This window comes from Dunckerocampus dactyliophorus, chromosome 7 (assembly GCF_027744805.1).
Source record: "Dunckerocampus dactyliophorus isolate RoL2022-P2 chromosome 7, RoL_Ddac_1.1, whole genome shotgun sequence".
NCBI classification, from domain to species: domain Eukaryota; kingdom Metazoa; phylum Chordata; class Actinopteri; order Syngnathiformes; family Syngnathidae; genus Dunckerocampus; species Dunckerocampus dactyliophorus.
In genome coordinates this window covers 10,000,502-10,019,717 of record NC_072825.1, presented here as the reverse complement: position 1 = coordinate 10,019,717, position 19,216 = coordinate 10,000,502, and the positions used below count along the sequence as shown (strand labels likewise).

General features: G+C 39.7%; 1 protein-coding gene across 5 annotated transcripts in view; it reads right to left on the bottom strand.

The window, feature by feature from the left end:
* grik2 (glutamate receptor, ionotropic, kainate 2) overlaps positions 1–19,216 on the bottom strand; it is a 177,417-nt gene that overhangs the window by 92,875 nt on the left and 65,326 nt on the right. For all 5 annotated transcript variants that reach the window (XM_054783107.1, XM_054783109.1, XM_054783108.1 and 2 more), the window contains exons 6-7: positions 15,085–15,138; positions 12,635–12,808 (exon numbers count right to left, since the gene is read on the bottom strand). In XM_054783107.1, the coding sequence (XP_054639082.1) occupies positions 12,635–12,808; positions 15,085–15,138 (228 nt within the window). The remainder of the gene's footprint in view (positions 1–12,634; positions 12,809–15,084; positions 15,139–19,216) is intronic.

Here is a 19,216-nt window from a genome sequence, read left to right as displayed (position 1 = left end):
TCCAGGGGGAAATCTGGCCTTTAATTGACTTCTAACTGGTGTTTGTAAAGCCCGGCAAACGATACCTCATCAAGCGTCGGTGCACAAGCATCTCCTGCAATTGTATCATATGGCATGTCGCCCTTTCACTTTATCCTTTCTCTTTCTCATCCTACACATAACATCGCTGTGCTGTAAAGATAATTTGGGATGAGGGACTTAGCACTAGTGATGCGGTAAAATAATTTATAATATAAATGTCTGTTGTTTAAATCGACATAATAGACATAAGGCAATTGATTAAAAACATACTGAAAATACTGGAGCAATATGAAGCATGGTAACCATCTGATGCTGTTTCACCACAGATTATTTTTTGCCTGATCATTTCTGCCTGCAAAAAGAAAAATATGTCTGCTGACCTACTATACCTCTCATTGATCTCCTTGTGGTCAATTACTTGATCTACGAAGAGATTTGTGAGTGGTATATTGTTGCGATTTGGCCTCAGACCAGCCCCTCCTCTGCTGCCCCTCCTCCTACTAGGTACTTACTTGCTGTGTAATCTTGTCCCCAGAAAAAGAGGACTGACTCAATGGAGTGTTAAATGGGGAATCGTTTGTTTTCAGCTATGGATTTAATGTCATTGTTGCTCTTATTTCGTCATATGGGGCAATTTCATTTTCAGCCCCGCTCGTCCTGTATTTTTCTCATATTTTTTTCCAACTCCAACATTCACTCAACTCTGCATTTATACTCTACTCTGTTCGTTTTTGCCATGTATTTACTTCAGTTGTTTTTTCCCCTTCTCTCTCAGCCATTCCTTGTTTGCTCTCATTTTATACCTCCCTATGTTCACATAAGGTCATTTGACTTTGAATTGTCAGTCTATCTGGTTGCGCCCCCATTTCCTCCTGGAGCTCAACACTAAAAGTGTCTCTCAGCAGGATGTTTCCATTACTTAAAATGACCAAAGAGCGTTATCATCTCAGTCATCATGTGCTGCTGCTCCTTCCGCCTACTTCCCCATCACCACTATGCTGCAAAGATGAACTCATCCATTTACAGGATTCTTTAATGTCCTAACCCTCTGTGGTTCCTTTAATTTACGACCCATTGAGGTCCTGAGAGGACAAAAAAGTATAAAAATATAACAGATTGATATTCTAGTAATAATAATTAGTAATAATCTTATGTATGATGTTTAAGTGACCTCAGTGGGTCGTAAATTTGGAATCTGACCCTGCAAAAAAAAAAAAAAAAACACAGCATCTAAATCATTTTTATCGCAAATTTTACGTCTGATCTTTGACATAGAGCCCCGGCCCCTAATATTTATTATATGGAAAATAACTCATTGTATGTGTATTTTTCAAAGCAAAAACAGTGACATCAGTGAATAAAATGGGCATTTAAAGGTTAAAATAACTACAAATATTTGCATATTTGGTATTTTTTTTATTCCAAAAAAAGTAGAAACAAATTTTAATCCGCAAATTGGCCTGGGCGTCTGGTAAAAAAGAGTAACACAACCAAAGACTCCAGAGTTGATGAGAAAAGGATTAGCTTTTAAACTGACCGAGTAGCTTGGTAATCATTGTAAGTGACTGTATCGCTTCTTTTTCTTTCAATGTGTTCAATTAAGCGGACGGCCGTAGTTATCTGTTTATTTGAATGAAGCCCGTTCAACAAGATTTTGTACAATCAATGATGTAAGATTTTGGGCATCTCCGACAAAACGATGAGCCATCGTAACTTAAAAACAGTAGTTATGCATTTCACAGTGACACAAGGATGAAGATGAAAGATACAAGCGTCACTCGATGCTATCAGCCAATGATAGACATCAAAATCATAAATTTTGAGAAATGCAGTCAGTCAGTGCACATTCAGCTCCTGCGGCACACTGAGAGCATAGTGGACCTCTACTCATCCATGAATCCCGCACGAGTGATGCGGCCGGGTGGATCTCGCCCTGTAAAACAGGGATCTAAAACGTAAACGTTTCTTAATCTTCATTAAATTACTACTCATTACACTCGAGCCTCCTTCGGACTCGGTCACTTACATGTCAGTGTGTCTTTTTTTGTCTCTCGTATGAGGTTATGCTTTTTTCCTACAGCATCTGTTACAACATCATATGCAAATCATATGCAAATTATCCAATGACAATCTAGTGACTTCTAGCAACATCTACGACAGCCAATAGCTACTATTCTTCCTCACACAAGTAAGACTCATACAAGTTCACCTATTATCTTCTCAACTGGGACGAAAACAGCTTCGGGCCACACTGAACCTTTCATTGCAGTGAGAGTCATAACACATCATTATGAGTGACAAGGTTTACACATCCACCAGCAATCTTGTGTAGCTCCAACTATGATTTCTACATTGGAGGCTCACTATAAATGACAATGCCGGGCCAGAGAGACAAGACAAGGCAAGGCAGCAAGATCCACATGGAAACCACCAAGTTATATCTTGAATTCAGTTACGTTTCTCGCCTTCTTTATCAAAATGCTGGCACTTGCAACTTTCTTTGACACCATTGTGGATCATTTTACAGCCGTGAGCAATAAGAAAAGGAGAAACTTGTGGCGTAACCGTGTTATCTTGCAAAGAACTACAGACTCAACCACTGATGATGTCGTAGACTGGTGACGGAGCTCGGGGACAATGATATCTGGTTCCAATGCTAACAGGGACGTTTTGTGGTAATAAAAACATTACGAATGCAGTTCGACTCACGCAGCTTATTAATAACGTCACAAGACCCGCGCCATATTGTATGCTAACCAAAAAATGTACACACACCGCAGTATTTTTGGATACATTTTTTATGTAAACCAAAAAATATGCTAATCTAGGTTTCACTGTAATTTAAGTCAAGGTTGCACATTTCCAGCTATGGTTGCAGTTGATGTGACACATATTATTTTTCATTTGAGTAAAACTAAACACATTTAAAGTCTTATTCAAGTCTCCTTCAAGTATAGCTACTGTATTCTCCCAGATAGTGGCCAGGCAAGGTGAATATTTGAGGGAGACATCTATTTTGTACTAAGCCTGTTCTGTTCTGTGCAGCTCGTCATGCTAATGTCCATTGATATTGACTGAAAGACATTTGTTACTTCCATGTCCCAGTGCTAATGGAATGTGTAACTGCCTCACTTACCAGTTTCTGCTCACGTGTCTTTTTATTCTCGGTTCTTCACATTATGTAATGCACTCAGAGGCAGAATTAATTGTTACACTGCTTCACTGTGCCATTTGACAAACACACCTACCTAAACGGTACGGACAACTGTTTCTAAAGGTAAATTCAATTATTTCTTTGTTGAATTTACTGGGCAGTTGCAAATTCTGCAGCCCTCTGTTATGCTGATCTACCATCATCAGGTCGGTGGTAGTAACACTAGCAAAAGCAGGGTTTAGCATACAAATCAAGCTGTCCCCCCTTGAGGAAGCTTGTCTAAATAAAGGTAATTACAGCCACATCGTGGCACCACCTTATATACGTATATCTGTTCCCTAAAGGGCTTCTATTTAGGGAGATGTATTTATTTGTTTGTGGTAGATGCAGCCTGTGACTAATTGAAACAGTGGAGGCCACGATTTGCACAAATATGGGATATTAAAATGTAGGCCTGAGCAAACAAAAATGATGATCCCATCTATTCATCAACCTATCAAGTTATTGGTTCTCGTGAATATCATGACCCGTTTGCCATCCTCTGACCAGCAACTACACTCATCTTGGAATCCCCAGCCTCCATGATCCTGACATAATACTCCCTTCTATGACAATGTCAACGGAAGACTCAAACCCCTTAAATGTGAAGAAGCACAAATTCAATAACAAAGTCAGTTAGGAGTGGAACTGAAGTGGCGGAACTGAACCAGCGGTATACTTGCTGTGAGACACTATTTCCATCATGCTGTCCATCACTTTCATTTCATAATGTAAAATACTAATAATATTGATTGTTACCATCTGTTATGGTCCAATAAAGGTGTGCTGAGGTTCACTTGTAAAATGTAGTATGCAAGACTCAAAGGAGGGATAAGAAACCACCTAATAAAAAGAAAGTAACACCCAGAGCATTATCATGGTATCTAATCTGCCTCAAAGCAACATAAAGTAGTTAATTATTTAACCAGAGGTTTGCTAATTAAAAGACTGCTGGTCTGTCAAGCACACTAATGGCCAGCTTTGAAAGGACTGCAGACATGACTGCGAGCTTTGCTGTATTGCTTTAGTAGCAGAATCCACTGTCCCGTGAATTAGACACAGTGTCAGTAGAACTAATAGTCTTAACACTCAAGTGAATCTGATGAGTTTTTCCCAGCAAGCAGATAATGAGCAGAGAAAATAATCCCCTTATAAAGCCTTCCGAGCACTCCTTTGTACAACTGCAAATGTTGAAAGTGCCGCTGCCAATTGCAAAGACTAGTAAAATCGACATGGTCATATATATTTACGATGTACAGTAGTATTAAACGTGGGCCCTATGATTTACGCATAAACGGAATTGTGAAATTGGCCGATAAAAACGGAATCTGCTGTTAAACATGGAATCTTGCGGAAATATATATGACATAATGGGATGGAATTATATTTACTGTCACAAAAGTACACACTCTATGCTGGTAAAATAAGTCTAAAAGGTAAAAAAAAACTGAATTAAAATGGAAAAAACTACATTTGGAAAAAAGAAACTGAATTTGGTGAAAAAATAGATTTCATAGGGCCCTATTACAGTATCAAAACAAACAACTGTAAAACTGCATGCTTTTTATGTTATATATTTCCATGTATGCCTTACTTTTGAGTGTGCTATGTTGTGTTTTTATTTTGTATTGGTTCTCCTCACTCGCCTTTTGTTTTTCCTTTCCAGATGTCATTACTTCTGGTGCTTGGCAGAGCAATGAGGCACACCTGCAGCCTCTCTGCAATTAGTGGTGCTTTCTAAGCACAGCGGCAGCGGGAGGAAGATGCCAAATTATACTGCTTCTATATGCCTTAGGCTGGCCACAATAAAAGGCCACCTCAAAATGTGAAGTTTTATTAAACAGTACAATGCTACAGATGTCACAAGTGTTGAGGGAGCGTGCAATAGGCATGCTGACTGAAGGAATGTCCACCAGAGTTGTTGCTTATGAACTGAATGTTCGATTTTCTACCATAAGCCGTCTCCAAAGGCGTTTCAGAAAATACGGCAGTATGTCCAACCGGGCCCACAACCGCAGACCACATGTAACCACGCCAGCCCAGGGCCCCCACATCCAGCATCTTCACCTCCAAGATCGTCTGAGACTAGTCATCCTGACAGCTGCTGCAACAATCGGTTTGTATAACCAAAGTATTTCTGCACAAATTTTCAGAAACCGTTTCAGGGAAGCTCATCTACATGCTCAGCGTCCTCACTGGGGTCTTGACCTGACCACAACACGTCGTCGTAACCAACTAGAGTGGAAAAATGTTTGTCATTTTGGAGAGGTGTTCTCTTCTTCATTCGTCCTCTTGCCCTTCATCCACAACCCTCACCACATGTTGCAGCATGACAATGCAGAGCCCCATGTTGCAAGGCTCTGTACACAATTCCTGGAAGCTGAAAACACCACAGTTATTGCATGGGCAGTATACCCACCGGACATGTCACCCATTGAGCATGTTTGGGATTTTCTGGATCGCCGTTTTCTGCTAATATCCAGCAGGGATGGACCAACCTGATCAACTCTATGCAAAGGAGATGTGTTGTGTTGCGATGTGTTGAGGCAAATAGTGGTCACACAAGTACTGACTAGTTTTCTGGCATCCCCCACCCCTCCCTTTTTACTGGCCTTTTATTGTGACCAGTCTAAGGCACACCAGTGCAATAATCATGTTTTCTAATCAGCATCTTGACATGCCACACCTGTCAGGTATATGGAGAAAGGGAGAAGTACTCACTAGCAGTCAGTTTTGTGAACAATATTTGAGAAAAATAGGCCTTTTGTGTTCATATAAAAACTTTATACAGTAGTTCTTGGAGTTCAGTTCATGACGGATGAGAGCAAAAACATAAGTTTTGTGTTTGTTTTTGTTGTGTGTAAACCGCACGGTGGTCTAGTGGTTAGCATGTTGGTCAACACAGTAACAGTCTGGACATCAGGAAGACCTGGGTTCGATTCTCCCTTGGGCATTTCTGTGTAGAGTTTGCATGTTCTACCCGTGCGTGCGTGGGTTTTCTCCGGGTACTCCGGTTTCCTCCCACATCCAAAAACATGCATGTTAGGTGAATTGGTGATTCTAAATTGTCCATAGGTATGAATGTGAGTGTGAATGGTTGTTTGTCTATATGTGCCCTGCGTCTGGCTGGCGACCAGTCCAGGGTGTCGCCCGATGTCAGCTGTGATAGGCTCCAGCATGCCCACGCGACCTTAAAGATAAAAATGGATGGATGGATAAACTCTATGAATGCCATATGTATATATAAAGACACGCATTGCATTGTGTGTAGTGTTATGTTAGTATGTACAAGCACATATTTAATTGGTGAAAATTACAACTGTTTGTGCTGTTTACATAACCTCCACAGCCTGGTTATCAGTTTATACAGCACAATGAGGTATAAAAGCACAGCAATATTCCATGCACGAAGCATCTTCATAAAAGACCTAATTGCTCTCTGTGGGAGGATTTAAAAAATCACTTGTTCACTGATAGACTGAATACTTAATAGTTAAAGGCCCAACAAAATAAATGTAGAATACTGTGCAGAAATCGGGGGGGGGGGGGAATTTGCAAGAAGATTAAAGCTTAGCTCATGGATGGATAAGCAATGGCATGGCAATGACACTGACATAGGATGGAAGCGTACACTTCCACTAAACGTCCAATATGATGTTGCCTAAACAGTTCATAACCCTATAAACCTGCACATTTATATGGTATGCATGGATTGCGTTGCATCAAATTGAGAGGTGTTTTAGTATTTGGTTTCTTTAGATAGCTGTGTATTACCACCTGTACATATGAAATTCTGTAGCTTTGTCAAATACGTGCCAATGTAAATATCCAGTGGCTGTCTCAAGACAATACTAGAATCGCTGCTTGATGTATTTACCAGCTTTGCACTGCCAGCTGCTGGAGTATTGTCCCACCAGCATGTCACAGTCCAGTTGTTGAACCAAATTGTTAGCATATACACAGCAGCAAAGCCAGACACATTTGCTATATATGAGTCAGAGATGAAGAAGCACAGACATTACTGAAAACATGAACACAGATATAATAAAGACAGCAGAAAAAAACCCTCATTTAAAAGACAGAAAAGGAAAACTGCCTTCAGTGAATTTGGAGAATGATCTGTGTGTGTGGCAGCGACGCACCCAACTGCTCTTTGCTGCGTGTCTGTATTCTATATGTTCTGACAGTTTCAACATCCCCTGTTGCTTCACACCTGAACTCGGCCAAGGGTCAGCACCAAACAGCACCCCCTTCCCCAATCAGCATGTACTAGCTCTGACTTATTCACCCCTTAAACCAGTGCAGACAATGTTTCCCAGTCGTTTCTGCCACTCATGGAGGTCTCCAGTGAGAAAGGATGACTGACAGGTTGAAACTAGAGCAGGCAGGCTTGCGAAGGAAATACATACATCGGTTTCTCCAGCAGCCCTGTGGTATTGCAGAAAACCTCTTCATGACCCCTCTTCATCTATCTATCCATCTATCCATCTATCCATCCATCCATCCATCCATCCATCCATCCATCTATCTATCTAAAATGCAATATATCGTATTAGCTGCAAGCCTTCAACAGAGGTTTTTGCTTTTTGAAAACATATTTCTTCTAGGGTTCTTCTCACCATTCAACATGCTTACCATGTCTGGGTGCCTGATTCTCAGATTATATGAATTGTGCAAAATGTTTGAATTTTCTCATAACTCTGTTAGGATCAGACTTTAAATGATCTGCCAAAAAAGGAAACAGCCCATTTAACTGTACACACAAGTATAGCACCTTTATGGTAATATGGGGATAGAAAGTACAGAGGAGCAATGCTGTTGCTCTGAATACCAAGTGTGTTTGGGAGCTGCAACAAACAAGATGACCTTGATGTTTGAAAGGTCAGTCCATATGCTTGGACGAGGGAAGAAGTATACTGTATGTGATGTTTCTTTCCGAGTATGAGAGAGAGGCACCTGCAGAAATTTCACTCATGCCAAGGTGTTTCCTTAAACCTGCTTCAGTTTTGCGGCCAACAAACTGATTCATACAACAGTGAAAGCAATTAACAAGGAGAGACATTATGGTAATGAGAGCACTGAGATTGTAAGGTCACCACTGTTATGCATGTTAAGCTGCAACTCAGGGATTCTACGTCCCTAAGATTAATTGAAGGCAGCATACCGTAATAAGGTACAGAATTAGTTTACCTGATTAGTCATGCATTGACATACTGTATTTTTAAATAATAAGTTTGATGAAGAAGACTCACAGGCAATTGGCTAATAATGTGCACAATATTGGCCGTACTTGGCTCAATCGCTCGACTGTCGCGACCATCATTAAGAATTCAAATCGTATTGTAACATCTACCAGGATGTTGTAATAATGACGAAGATTAACAATCTCATTATTTCAAAAGCAAAAGGGGCCACTGTCGGCCGAACCCCGCCAAGACATCAGCAAACTTAACTGTTCTCTCTGCACGCAGCCGTCCTGCCTGCACCCACACACGCAGTCAGGACTCATGTCACATTCACAGTGTCGGAAATCACAAAACCCTTTAACATGACACATACCTGCCAGGTTGCTACAGTATCCTTGAGCATGTTAAAGGATGTGCTCCTATGAAAGAGAAAGAAATAACTAAACAGGGTAATGTTATTTTGTTTTCACTTTTTTTTTGACTACCTGTTCATTTAGTTCTTGTATTTTTAGCTGTTTTATTGCTGCATTGCCTGTCCTTCGTGTGTTTTTGTAAGGGACTTTAGTGTTAATTGCCTCCGCTAAGCGCAGTGGAGGTTATGTTTTTGCTGGCGTTTATCTGTTTGTTTGTTTGTTTGTTTGTGTTCAAAATAACTTGAACAGTTCCGAATGGATTTGGATGACATTTTCAGGAATTGTCGGAAATGGATATGGAAGAACTGATTAAATTTTGGGGGTGATCCAGATCACTGTCTGGATTCAGGATTTAAAAAAAAAAATGATTCTTTAACATTGCCAGTTAGGATTATTTTTGGCATTTGTGCATAGAACTCCACAAAAAAATGGTCAGAGCACTTGGAAAAAAAATATACAGGACAAGTTTCCAACAGGTTCTACGAAATATCAAAGACTTGTAAAAATGTAAGATTATTATTTTGGTGTAAATCACAATATGGGGGGAACTATGGTGCTTAACAGAGGTCTGCGCTCTCCGAGTGCCTCTCTAGTTTAGTTTAGATATGAGTTCTCACTTACACAAAATTTGACTTAGAACACATTGTAGGATTAAAACTTGTTTGTAACCCTAGGACCATCTGTATATTATAAGCTGAAAGTGAAATAATGTAAACCCCCGTGGCCGGCCTGTAATCGCATCCAACTATTTATTATCTATTTATTTATTTTCAGTCAGTCGGTAAGTCTACAATTCAGTTGCTTTAAATTTGGACTAAAAAGGTAACTAATAAATTGTGGTGTCAGGTAAGGATGCATTTAGGATTAAGAGATGGCATCGCAGGCAACTTCTCACATTAGTCTTTTCTTGAGATACTGTCGAGCAAATGTAGTTTTATTATTGTTATCATTATTATTATTTAATTAAACTGCTGCAGAATATTTCATCACACTCCTGTTGTCTCTTACTTCCCGGGATGAACACGATATAAAGTTTTATGAGATGAATTGCTAACTAAATAAACTAAGTTAGACGTGTGAGCAGCAACAGTGTTCATAGTAGATCATGTACTTTCTGAACATATTCAAGTTCATTGAGCAGTTCGTATCTGATTATGAATATAAAGTGTTTTTTTCTAAAATTCCTTGAGAGAATATTTGGATAGCAATAACTTAGCAATGGCTAGTTCTGCTATCCATCCCCCATCATTGAAACAATATCATTCTGCAGTGCAGATTCCGCGAGCTACAGCTACTGTAAAACAATCCATGGTTTTCCGATAGCCGTTGTGTTATCATTCTGCATCATTGACACATGTAGCAAAGAGACGTGTTAGATAAATATTGCTGTCCAATTTAGTCATAATCACAGAACTTCCAATCATTTTTCTGATAAATCATTAGTTTGATGAACTCGAGAGCCTTGATAGTATTGTTCTACAGATTAAAGTCATATCACATTAATTTAACAACAATTTAATGTAAGGACAAAATCAGATGAACTCAGGTATACTCCTCACTTTATGGAGTCCATAGGTTAAATTAGCAGCTCACTACTTAAGTACCCCAAACTGTAAATACAGCACACAAATGCAGCCATTAATCAAACTTGCAGAGAACCTTTCTCCATGTCAATATGCATTAGCTGCTGACTGATTGCCATTTGTCTAATTAATCAATCCACACCTTCAAACTCATACACCATTAATTCACTGATGAGCAGGGTCACAGCAGAGTCCTCACACAAATCCATCTTCTCCTGTCACTGATCCAAAAATAACCCTCGGCTCCAGTTGACAGTTAGAGCACAAAATTGTTGAACATAACTATCAAAACATAACAGCTGTAGCATAATGTATTTTATATGCCCTTGTGCTCTACGTCTTTATGTGGTGAGCCAAAGCTTTAACTTTGTGGGCCTTCCTTTGAAAGCCAATAAGTTCACTGAGCTTTTTGTGGCGTGTTAAAATACAGTTATTACACAGTTACCATTACAAGTAAACAGTATTGATTAGGTCACATATCTGGACTCCTATAGAGCAGCAACACACGATAACCCGCTTTCTAGATCTTCCATACTCTGCACCTTTTCCTGCAGTGTTTCCTGCCTCCCTCTCAAATGGTCTGTGTAATTTACTCCACCCCCAACCCTCCTCCAGGTACGTCTCCCGCCGAGTCCATTCCACTGTGATTGGTCACACACCCTCCGCTCGCTGTATGCACACTCTATAATGCTACAAAGACAACCGCTTTTGTCCGATTACTTACACAAAATAAACACAGTAGGACACTGATAAATTGTTACAGCTTGCTCTTCTGACTCTTCAACACGACCAAGTAACGTTGGTAAGGCGTCGGACTTCAGCAACAGCAACTTCAGCAACAGTCCAGCTTCGTATTGGCCCATGTTAACAAAACAGTCCCGTGTAAAATTACGTTGACAGATGAGCATGTTTTTCTCTTGCTGGCCGGGAATCAGCAGCTCCAACCACTTCTGCCCGATGCTTGCCTAGGCACACCCGAACAAACATTTCCTGGGCGCCATAAATGCTAAAATGCTAAACAGAGCAGAGCGAGGGGAGGGCAGGCCTACAGCGTTTGCCTGAGCATGCCCATATAAGGAAGTCCGGGTTGCATTGACATCAATGGAACTCTGTGTTTAAAAAAACAGAGCGTGCAGAGCTGTCCAAAATTGCCTTTCTGACTGTGTTGGACACTGTGGATATACACACTTGCCAACAAAAGACACAACCCTAAACCTTCACTGACTTTTTGTAAAACTCAGAACTTTCTTTTTCTTGTTTTGTGTCTTTTTGTTTTATATTTTATTTACTGTAACAAAAAAAAGTTCCCAATATTGAGTGTTTTACATTGCGTCAGTGTGTAAATATACAACTCCCCGTGATGCCTGATTTGAATAAACTACCCTGAACTTGAAAATGTGGTGGAAACCACACAGGGCCACAGGAACCTTTCAGTTCCAGAAGCAAAAGTTACCTGGAACTAAAAGTTCCTGAACTTTTGGTGGAAAAGGTGCTTTTGTGAGCTTATGGTCGAATCAGCCAACAGCAAGAAGTGACAATGATATTCACAGGGAACATACCAGGTGGCTAACAATGTTGACTTATGGCCAACATATTATGTAACGGGTAAGAAGATCCATGTATAGGTATGCATGTCAAGGTACGTGTGTGGCCTAAAGGAATTCAGGATATCCCACTGCTACCACTTCCAGTCCTCCCCAACTGCAAACCTACATCAAGTAAAAAAATAAACACCCCAGTAGTCCTTCTGGGATTAAAAAGGACTTTTTCACTTCTGCCCTCCTTTTAACCACTCAAAGTCATTCTTCTTAATGTTATTCCAGGTCCGTGGGTTGATGTTTTTGGCTGAATTCCCAGATAAGAGTGTGGTATAAAAGAACCACGGCTGCACGGTTTATTGCAGGCAGCATGCTCTGATCAGACAGGTTTCAGTGACAAGAAACTCTTTCACATTTGGGACTCACAACATGGGCACAAAGGGTTTCCACCATCGTCCCTGTGGATGACTGCATGAGAAGTAAGCCCTCCAAGTCTATTTCTCTTTCACAGGCTTACATGGGCAATATCTGAGTACTAAATCTGCAAGCTGTTTTTCAAATTCACGTAGCTATCACACAACATGGCATCCATATGAATTTCTTAATGACAGTCAGTAAAATGTTTACCATATGGCATCAAAGCATAGAGTATAGCTGTACTCAAAAGTAAGCATATTTGAATATTGTTGATAATACTCACTGTCATGAAGCCATCCAAAAGGCCAGAGTCAGGTTTAGGGGGGGCCTGCAGTCGTTCCATGGACCATTTCTCAATGATGGATGCCACCTGGCTGTTCTCAGTGTTGAGAATCCTAAATCCAGTCATATTCACACCACTGTATCGGTATGGTTCCACATCAAGGGCAAATAGATCCTGAGATGGCAAGGGAAGTAATTGTGGACAATTAAAAACAGACTAATAAATCAAAAGCAATGAATTGACAAGTTATCAGCTCAGGCAGCAACAAAGCAACATTTTTAACAAGTCACACAAAACTAAGGACTATTTGCAAAACAAGCAATACACAAAACCGATTTGTGTGATTTCTTTTTCCATTACATGACAGAGCAAATAGGTTAAGCTTCCTTATAACTAGAGATGAGCCGGATACTAATTTTAGAAGAGTATCCATCACAGATAAAGTTTTTTTGCCGAGTACGAGCATGAAAGAGTACAGCTCGCCATTATCCGTAATCGTGATGAAGGAAAATCCTCAATGGGCAACTACCTATGTATTTACTCTTCAAGCTCTGTGATTGGCCAGTCACACACAGCGACCACCTCTACCTAGACAGGCTACCTACAGCCAGAGAGAAGAGTACGCGGTGCATTTGACAAGACAAACTTGAAGACGGCTCGTGTCACGTTGGTCACTGCCTCCGCTCCAGACGTGATTATTAAGGTTTTCCTCAGCTCAGCTCGTATCTAAAGTTGCTTGGTAAACTTGTTTTTTTTTACGTACGTGGTGCATTTGACAAGACAAAGCTGTAAACGGCTCGTGTTGCGTCAGTCACTGCATTTGGTCACTGCATTTGTTTTTTGTTTTTTTTTGTCTGCTTGCTTCTAATTTGGCTGGTGATATAAAGTCAGTTGGAAAAATTTGCTTGTAGTACTGAACGCAATGTTTTTGAGACAACTACAGTGAACAAAGCCGACAGGTTATTATATAGCAATTTTACAATGCTTTAGAGTAGTTATTCCTCCACCCTCTGTCCCATGCTGGCCCACCCTCAAATGATGCATACTTACTGTAAATCTTTTTACATATCCCAATAATTCATGATATTTATTTCATAGTTTTAGTGTTTATTTCTATTGAGCAGTGTGGTGGTTATTCCTAATAAATGGTGAAAGGAATGATCCCATTAATTTTATGGCATTGAGCTCATCCAATAACATGTTGAACTAGCTCTTATATAAGACAAAAAAAGCTATTCTATTGAGTGTGTATGGACAGTATTCTGTATGTTGCTGTGAATCTTACTATGGGGAAACATTATCATTATTGACAAGGTCACTTGTGCAACTTGGTAAGGTCAGAAAAGCTCCAATTTTGACTCTTGCCTTTAGGGAAAAAAAATAACACTAGACCCATAAGGTTACACAACATTTTAGGCCATAGGTTCCCGAAGTGGGGTACACAGATTGCCGTTGGAGGGTGCGTGAACACAAATAAAAAATGGCTTGACTACATTAGCGCCGAACACTGAGTTTATGTAATGCGCTCGAACGCCTCATGTGAAGAGCCACAGCTGGTAGTGCAGTACAGAAGAAAGGTGACAGTTTTAAGTTGTTCTGTGTGCATTGGATGAACAAATAAGTAAGTTTGATGATGACGTGCATTAAAAGTGTTTAATGTTGAAGATTTTTCAAGATCATTTATATTGTGTGCTAAATGAGAGCGGGTCTTATTAATTAGTGCATTTTCTGAGCTGTATGAGTCATTTGTTGATGGGATGCACTGACTATGTTAGAAAGCCCCCAATTTTGCTCGTATAAGTAAATTACACAAATAATGTGTCTTCGGGTGTTGCGGCCACTTTGTTCGGCGGTCCTTGAACACACCATGTGTGATGCAGACTGAGACTTACGTGTATGACTTTCTCCGACGCTGCACAGACAAACGTGTATTTTCTATTCTTTCTTTCACCTCATCCTTGTTCACAAATGTTAACGGTGTGTAAAAGCACAGAGGTGAGCTTTAATAATGTTAGCTGTGTGCTGCTGTGCATTTTTGCTTGGTGCATAATCTCATGCCGTATGTGCTCTTATGTCCATCTGGCTCAGTAATAAGCCTCATATTTAATGAATTTCCTTATTGACTTCTTTTCGTAATGTGCCTTTGTTTTCATAATTATTTATAATGATTATGTTTACGTCTCACATGAGTTGCATTGTAGTGATTATTTCCATGTTGTTGCAGACCAAAGCACAGCAAAAGAGCATAAAAATCACAGTTCACCTCATCTTACCGCACTTAAATACTCAATACACATACAAATACAAGTAAATTCACTAAACAGAAGACAAAACTGCCAGGAGACATCTTACCCCTCTGAAGAAGGGAACAATGAAGACCATAAAACTAAAATCCAGTTTTGTTATGGTATGAAGCAAATCTCCGTGTAGGCACAGAATGTTCTACTTACCAGTGTTGTAAAGATGTAATGATAATATTCTGTCATCATTCCCATGGCCAGAGCCTAAGAGAGTAGCAGACAGACAAAGAGTGAGAGATCAATGAGGGCAATATATGTGTATGTATAATTATATATGGATTGAAAGCATATATGAGTGCATACAATATTTGTGCACAGACATTCGCATGTAAATTCGCATGTCTGATTGTGCAATTAAATGGCTATAAAACCAGGTAGTGTGAAAAGGCAGCTATTCTACTTGACCGCTGTAGTTGAGGTCTTAGAGATAAAGAACATTCTAGAATTCTGTTAAATGAAGCAATAAACCGAGCTAATTGTGGCAAATGTGCAGATGTCGGTGTAACAGATGTCAGCTGGTGTGGCTGTGCAAAAGTATGTTGGTAATCCTCAGCTCGATCCCAAATTTTGCAGTATTGTCCACACCTAGAGCGCACCAAAAGGCTTTGAGTGATTTCTCCTTCTATCCATGGGCGCACTTGAAATAACAGTGTAGATTATGTGCATGATTCTCAAAAATTCATCGAACATGCTTGCCAAAGACCTTCTATGAAACACTGATGCAATCGTTGTGGTTGTAAAAGACCAAAGCGAATACTAAAAGTAGCAAGACTTGAAATAAAACTGAAGCCTTCTCCTTGAAGGGGAAATTGAATTTTACACTCTGAGTCAAATTTTGGGGGCTGTGCACAGTGTCATGCCCCTGAGCAGTTGTTGAGAGTGGGAGGCACTGCAGGCGTTAGTGTACTCTGGAGCACTGAAGGCATGACATTTGTGGAGCAGGTGGTTCCGGTAGAGTGAAGGTGTGAAATGTAACTGATAAAGCGGCGGTAAGCCGCACGGATGCAAGACACAGGTGTTCGAGAGCTGGACTGCATGCATTACCATTCATGTAAAAGGACTGATGGTCTCCTCCAAACATTTTTTTCTAAGGGACTAAGCAGCACTTGAGACATGGAACCTAACTGAAGAACAGCTGATCCAGGCTTGCAGGATGAGATATCGCATGTTGAGGGCTTGATGTCTGTTGAATAAGGCAGTTTGAGACTATAACGTATGTTCTACCCAATGGGCAGCAAAATTTAAAAAGTTGAGGGCAGGGAAAGGAGCAATCCTTCAGGTCCATGTTTTATTTTGGCATAATGGTTCTTCCTACTCATCTTTAAACTGAAAACAGTGACAGTATAAAGCTAAACAATTAAACTTCACAAGTTACTTCAGTTCTTAAATTCTTTACAATATACAGTATATTGTCTTCCTAATGACACTATGATTAGTTTGTGTATGCATTTAATTTTGGCTTATGGTTACAAAATAAATAACAACAACAATAATACATTGTGCTGTCATACTAAAACAACAAACATTCATTTAATAAGTTCAATTTGCTGGAATTTAATAGGGGTTTTCAAAGAGTGAGGTTTAGTTCCGATGGTGAGGGAGTCAACTAGAGTAAATGAGTCCGGGGTGAGTTGAAAACTCCACAAAATATGCTCCAGAAAGTCAGTTTTTTATGGAGTCGGGTAGACCTAACTGTATTATATTTTCTGAAAGGAGGCTCACTGTGCCATACATTGGAAATAACTGGCCTGGACCATATCAAACCATTTTAGTTTAGAACTTCCTAAGCAATATACTGAATATAATGATTTTTTTAGACAAATTGATTATACTGGGGATGTCTTCTATTCAATGATTCGATTCTGAGGAGTCTGATTCGAATGTCACGTGACAAGATCGGTATTCTGACTACATGGGGGTGGCCACAGTCGCTGCTGAGCATACATTTTTATAAAGAACGTCTTTGTTTTTGTTTTAAATCGCCTATTTTAATACCAAAACAGCCTAATTTGTGTTAATAAGGAATCGAAAATGAAGGGTGTGCTTAACAGAAGACCTATACTTACTTAATTAATCAATAAAATCATCCGCTTCAGTGGTACAATCCAAAGGAGCTGAGGTGAGCACTAGCTTTGAACGCTAAAAACATCGTCAACATCAACAGATTGGCTCATAATGGCTACTAAAAATCGTCCATCCATAGTGTGGAAGTATTGTGAAAAGGATAACGGTGACTCCAGAAAGTGAAGAGCAACTTGTGTCAGCGGCTTCTTACATATCACGTGACAACAACCAACAGAGTAACATTTAAAACCGGGAAGGCTGTTATGCCAACTTCATTTTATATCCCAACAGTGAATTTTAAGCTTTGGCAAGTTGTTTTTCAAGCCATGTTGTACCTATTCTGTCTCCACTTTTCTGCATTTTTTGTGCTCATTTCGGATGTGTGCCGACAGCGACTGTGTTTCATTTTTTTTCTCGTCTTGTTTTCTGTGTCACTAAATAAATTAAGATACTGTAATGCTGTTGTTCACCAACCATGTTTGTTTGAGTGTTTTAGCCTTTTTCTTTAAAGTGGAAAAAGTCACAAATGAGATCTGTTTATTTGTCAGGATCGCCATTAGTTCTGCTCTTAACAAAAAATGAATAAATAAGTAAAAATATAGTCCTGACTTTTTGGGTTTCAAACAGGAGGTGTTACCACAGGGATAACTGGCTTGTGGCGGCCAAGAGTTCATAGCGACGCCGCTTTTTGATCCTTCGATGTCGGCTCTTCCTATCATTGTGAAGCAGACTTCACCAAGCGTTGGATTTTTCACCGACTAATAGGGAACGTGAGCTGGGTTTAGACCGTCGTGAGACAGGTTAGTTTTGCCCTACTGAGTTATTTATTGATTTCAATAGTGTTTCTCACCTCAAGTCTTTGCTTTTCTTTTGATCACAACTGCAAAGTAACCTACAGTGGACCCAAAGAAAGGTGTATGTGTGTAAAGAAGGTGAGAAACATTCTTGAATTCAAGAAATAACTCGAAGAAAAACATGAATGTGGTGGTCTTGCAGCCACAAAGCCGTCTTTGTCAACAATCACGTCTTCAGTTAAGGTACAAGCAACATTAAATGTTCATTTTTCCTTCTTCTTAGCTTTCATTTGTCATTTATATGCATTTCAAATTCTTTTCTGCATGTAAAACCATAGTAGTAAAACTATAAAAACGTTTTTTGGGTGAAGATGGCATCATAGACGGGTGACGGAGATGACCCCCGGTTCCTGTTCCCACATAGTAGCAAGCTAATAGGCAGCTAACAAGGATGTTTTCTGTAAAAATACATAAGAACACAGTTGGACTCACGCAGTGCATTAATAACACGACAAGACGGGTGCCACATTGTACACTGACCAAAAAATGTACGCAAACAGAGGCAACATTTCGGTGTAAATTTTTGGCTTAAACCGAAAAACACGCTAACCGAGGTGTACGCTAACCGAGGTTCCACTGTATAGCTACAGTCGTCCCTTGTTTAATCACGGTTAATTGGTTGAAGACATGACCACGATAAGTGAATTTCCGCAAAGTAGGATTCAATATTAATGAAATGGAATATTTTCGTAATCAGAGCATAGAAAACTTGCTTATGACTTTCTAAATATTGGTTCTAACATTATTAAAGCCCTGTAGACATGAAATAAAACCCCAATAGTCACTTTTACACTCCTATTATTCTTTGTTTACATCACATTGCACAGACTAGGAGATCACTGCAGGGACATAACAGCCGCTAGCATAGTAAGCTACCGAGCTAAATAGCCAGCTTCTCCAATTTACTTATTCTAAACTTAAGAAAGTGTTTCAAGCGGAGTGGGGAAGAAGGACAAAGAAGCCAAAAACGTACTACTTCCATTAATAAGAGGAGAACCTTTTTTTCACTCGATCTCAGCCATGACATGTCGGCTTGGCTCTGCTGCCTCAGTAGCCAGTCTCCATGCGGTGTAAAAGGTAATGTAATCTAACGTCATGTCTCACAATGCTACATATAACTTGGCTTTCAATATTTTTTGACTAATAATAGGCCATAGTCAACCACGAAACAGTGATCATTAATGAATTAATAATATAGTGGGGAGGCAATATTCGAACGGCGATATAGCGAGGGGTGACTGCATATCTATTTTGTTCTTGACTAAGCACTGTCACTTATATTATTATGTTCTCTAAATTGATTTCTGATGTAATTATACAGTATTTATATTCTCCTTTTTCATTATTGCCAACTGTAAAATTTG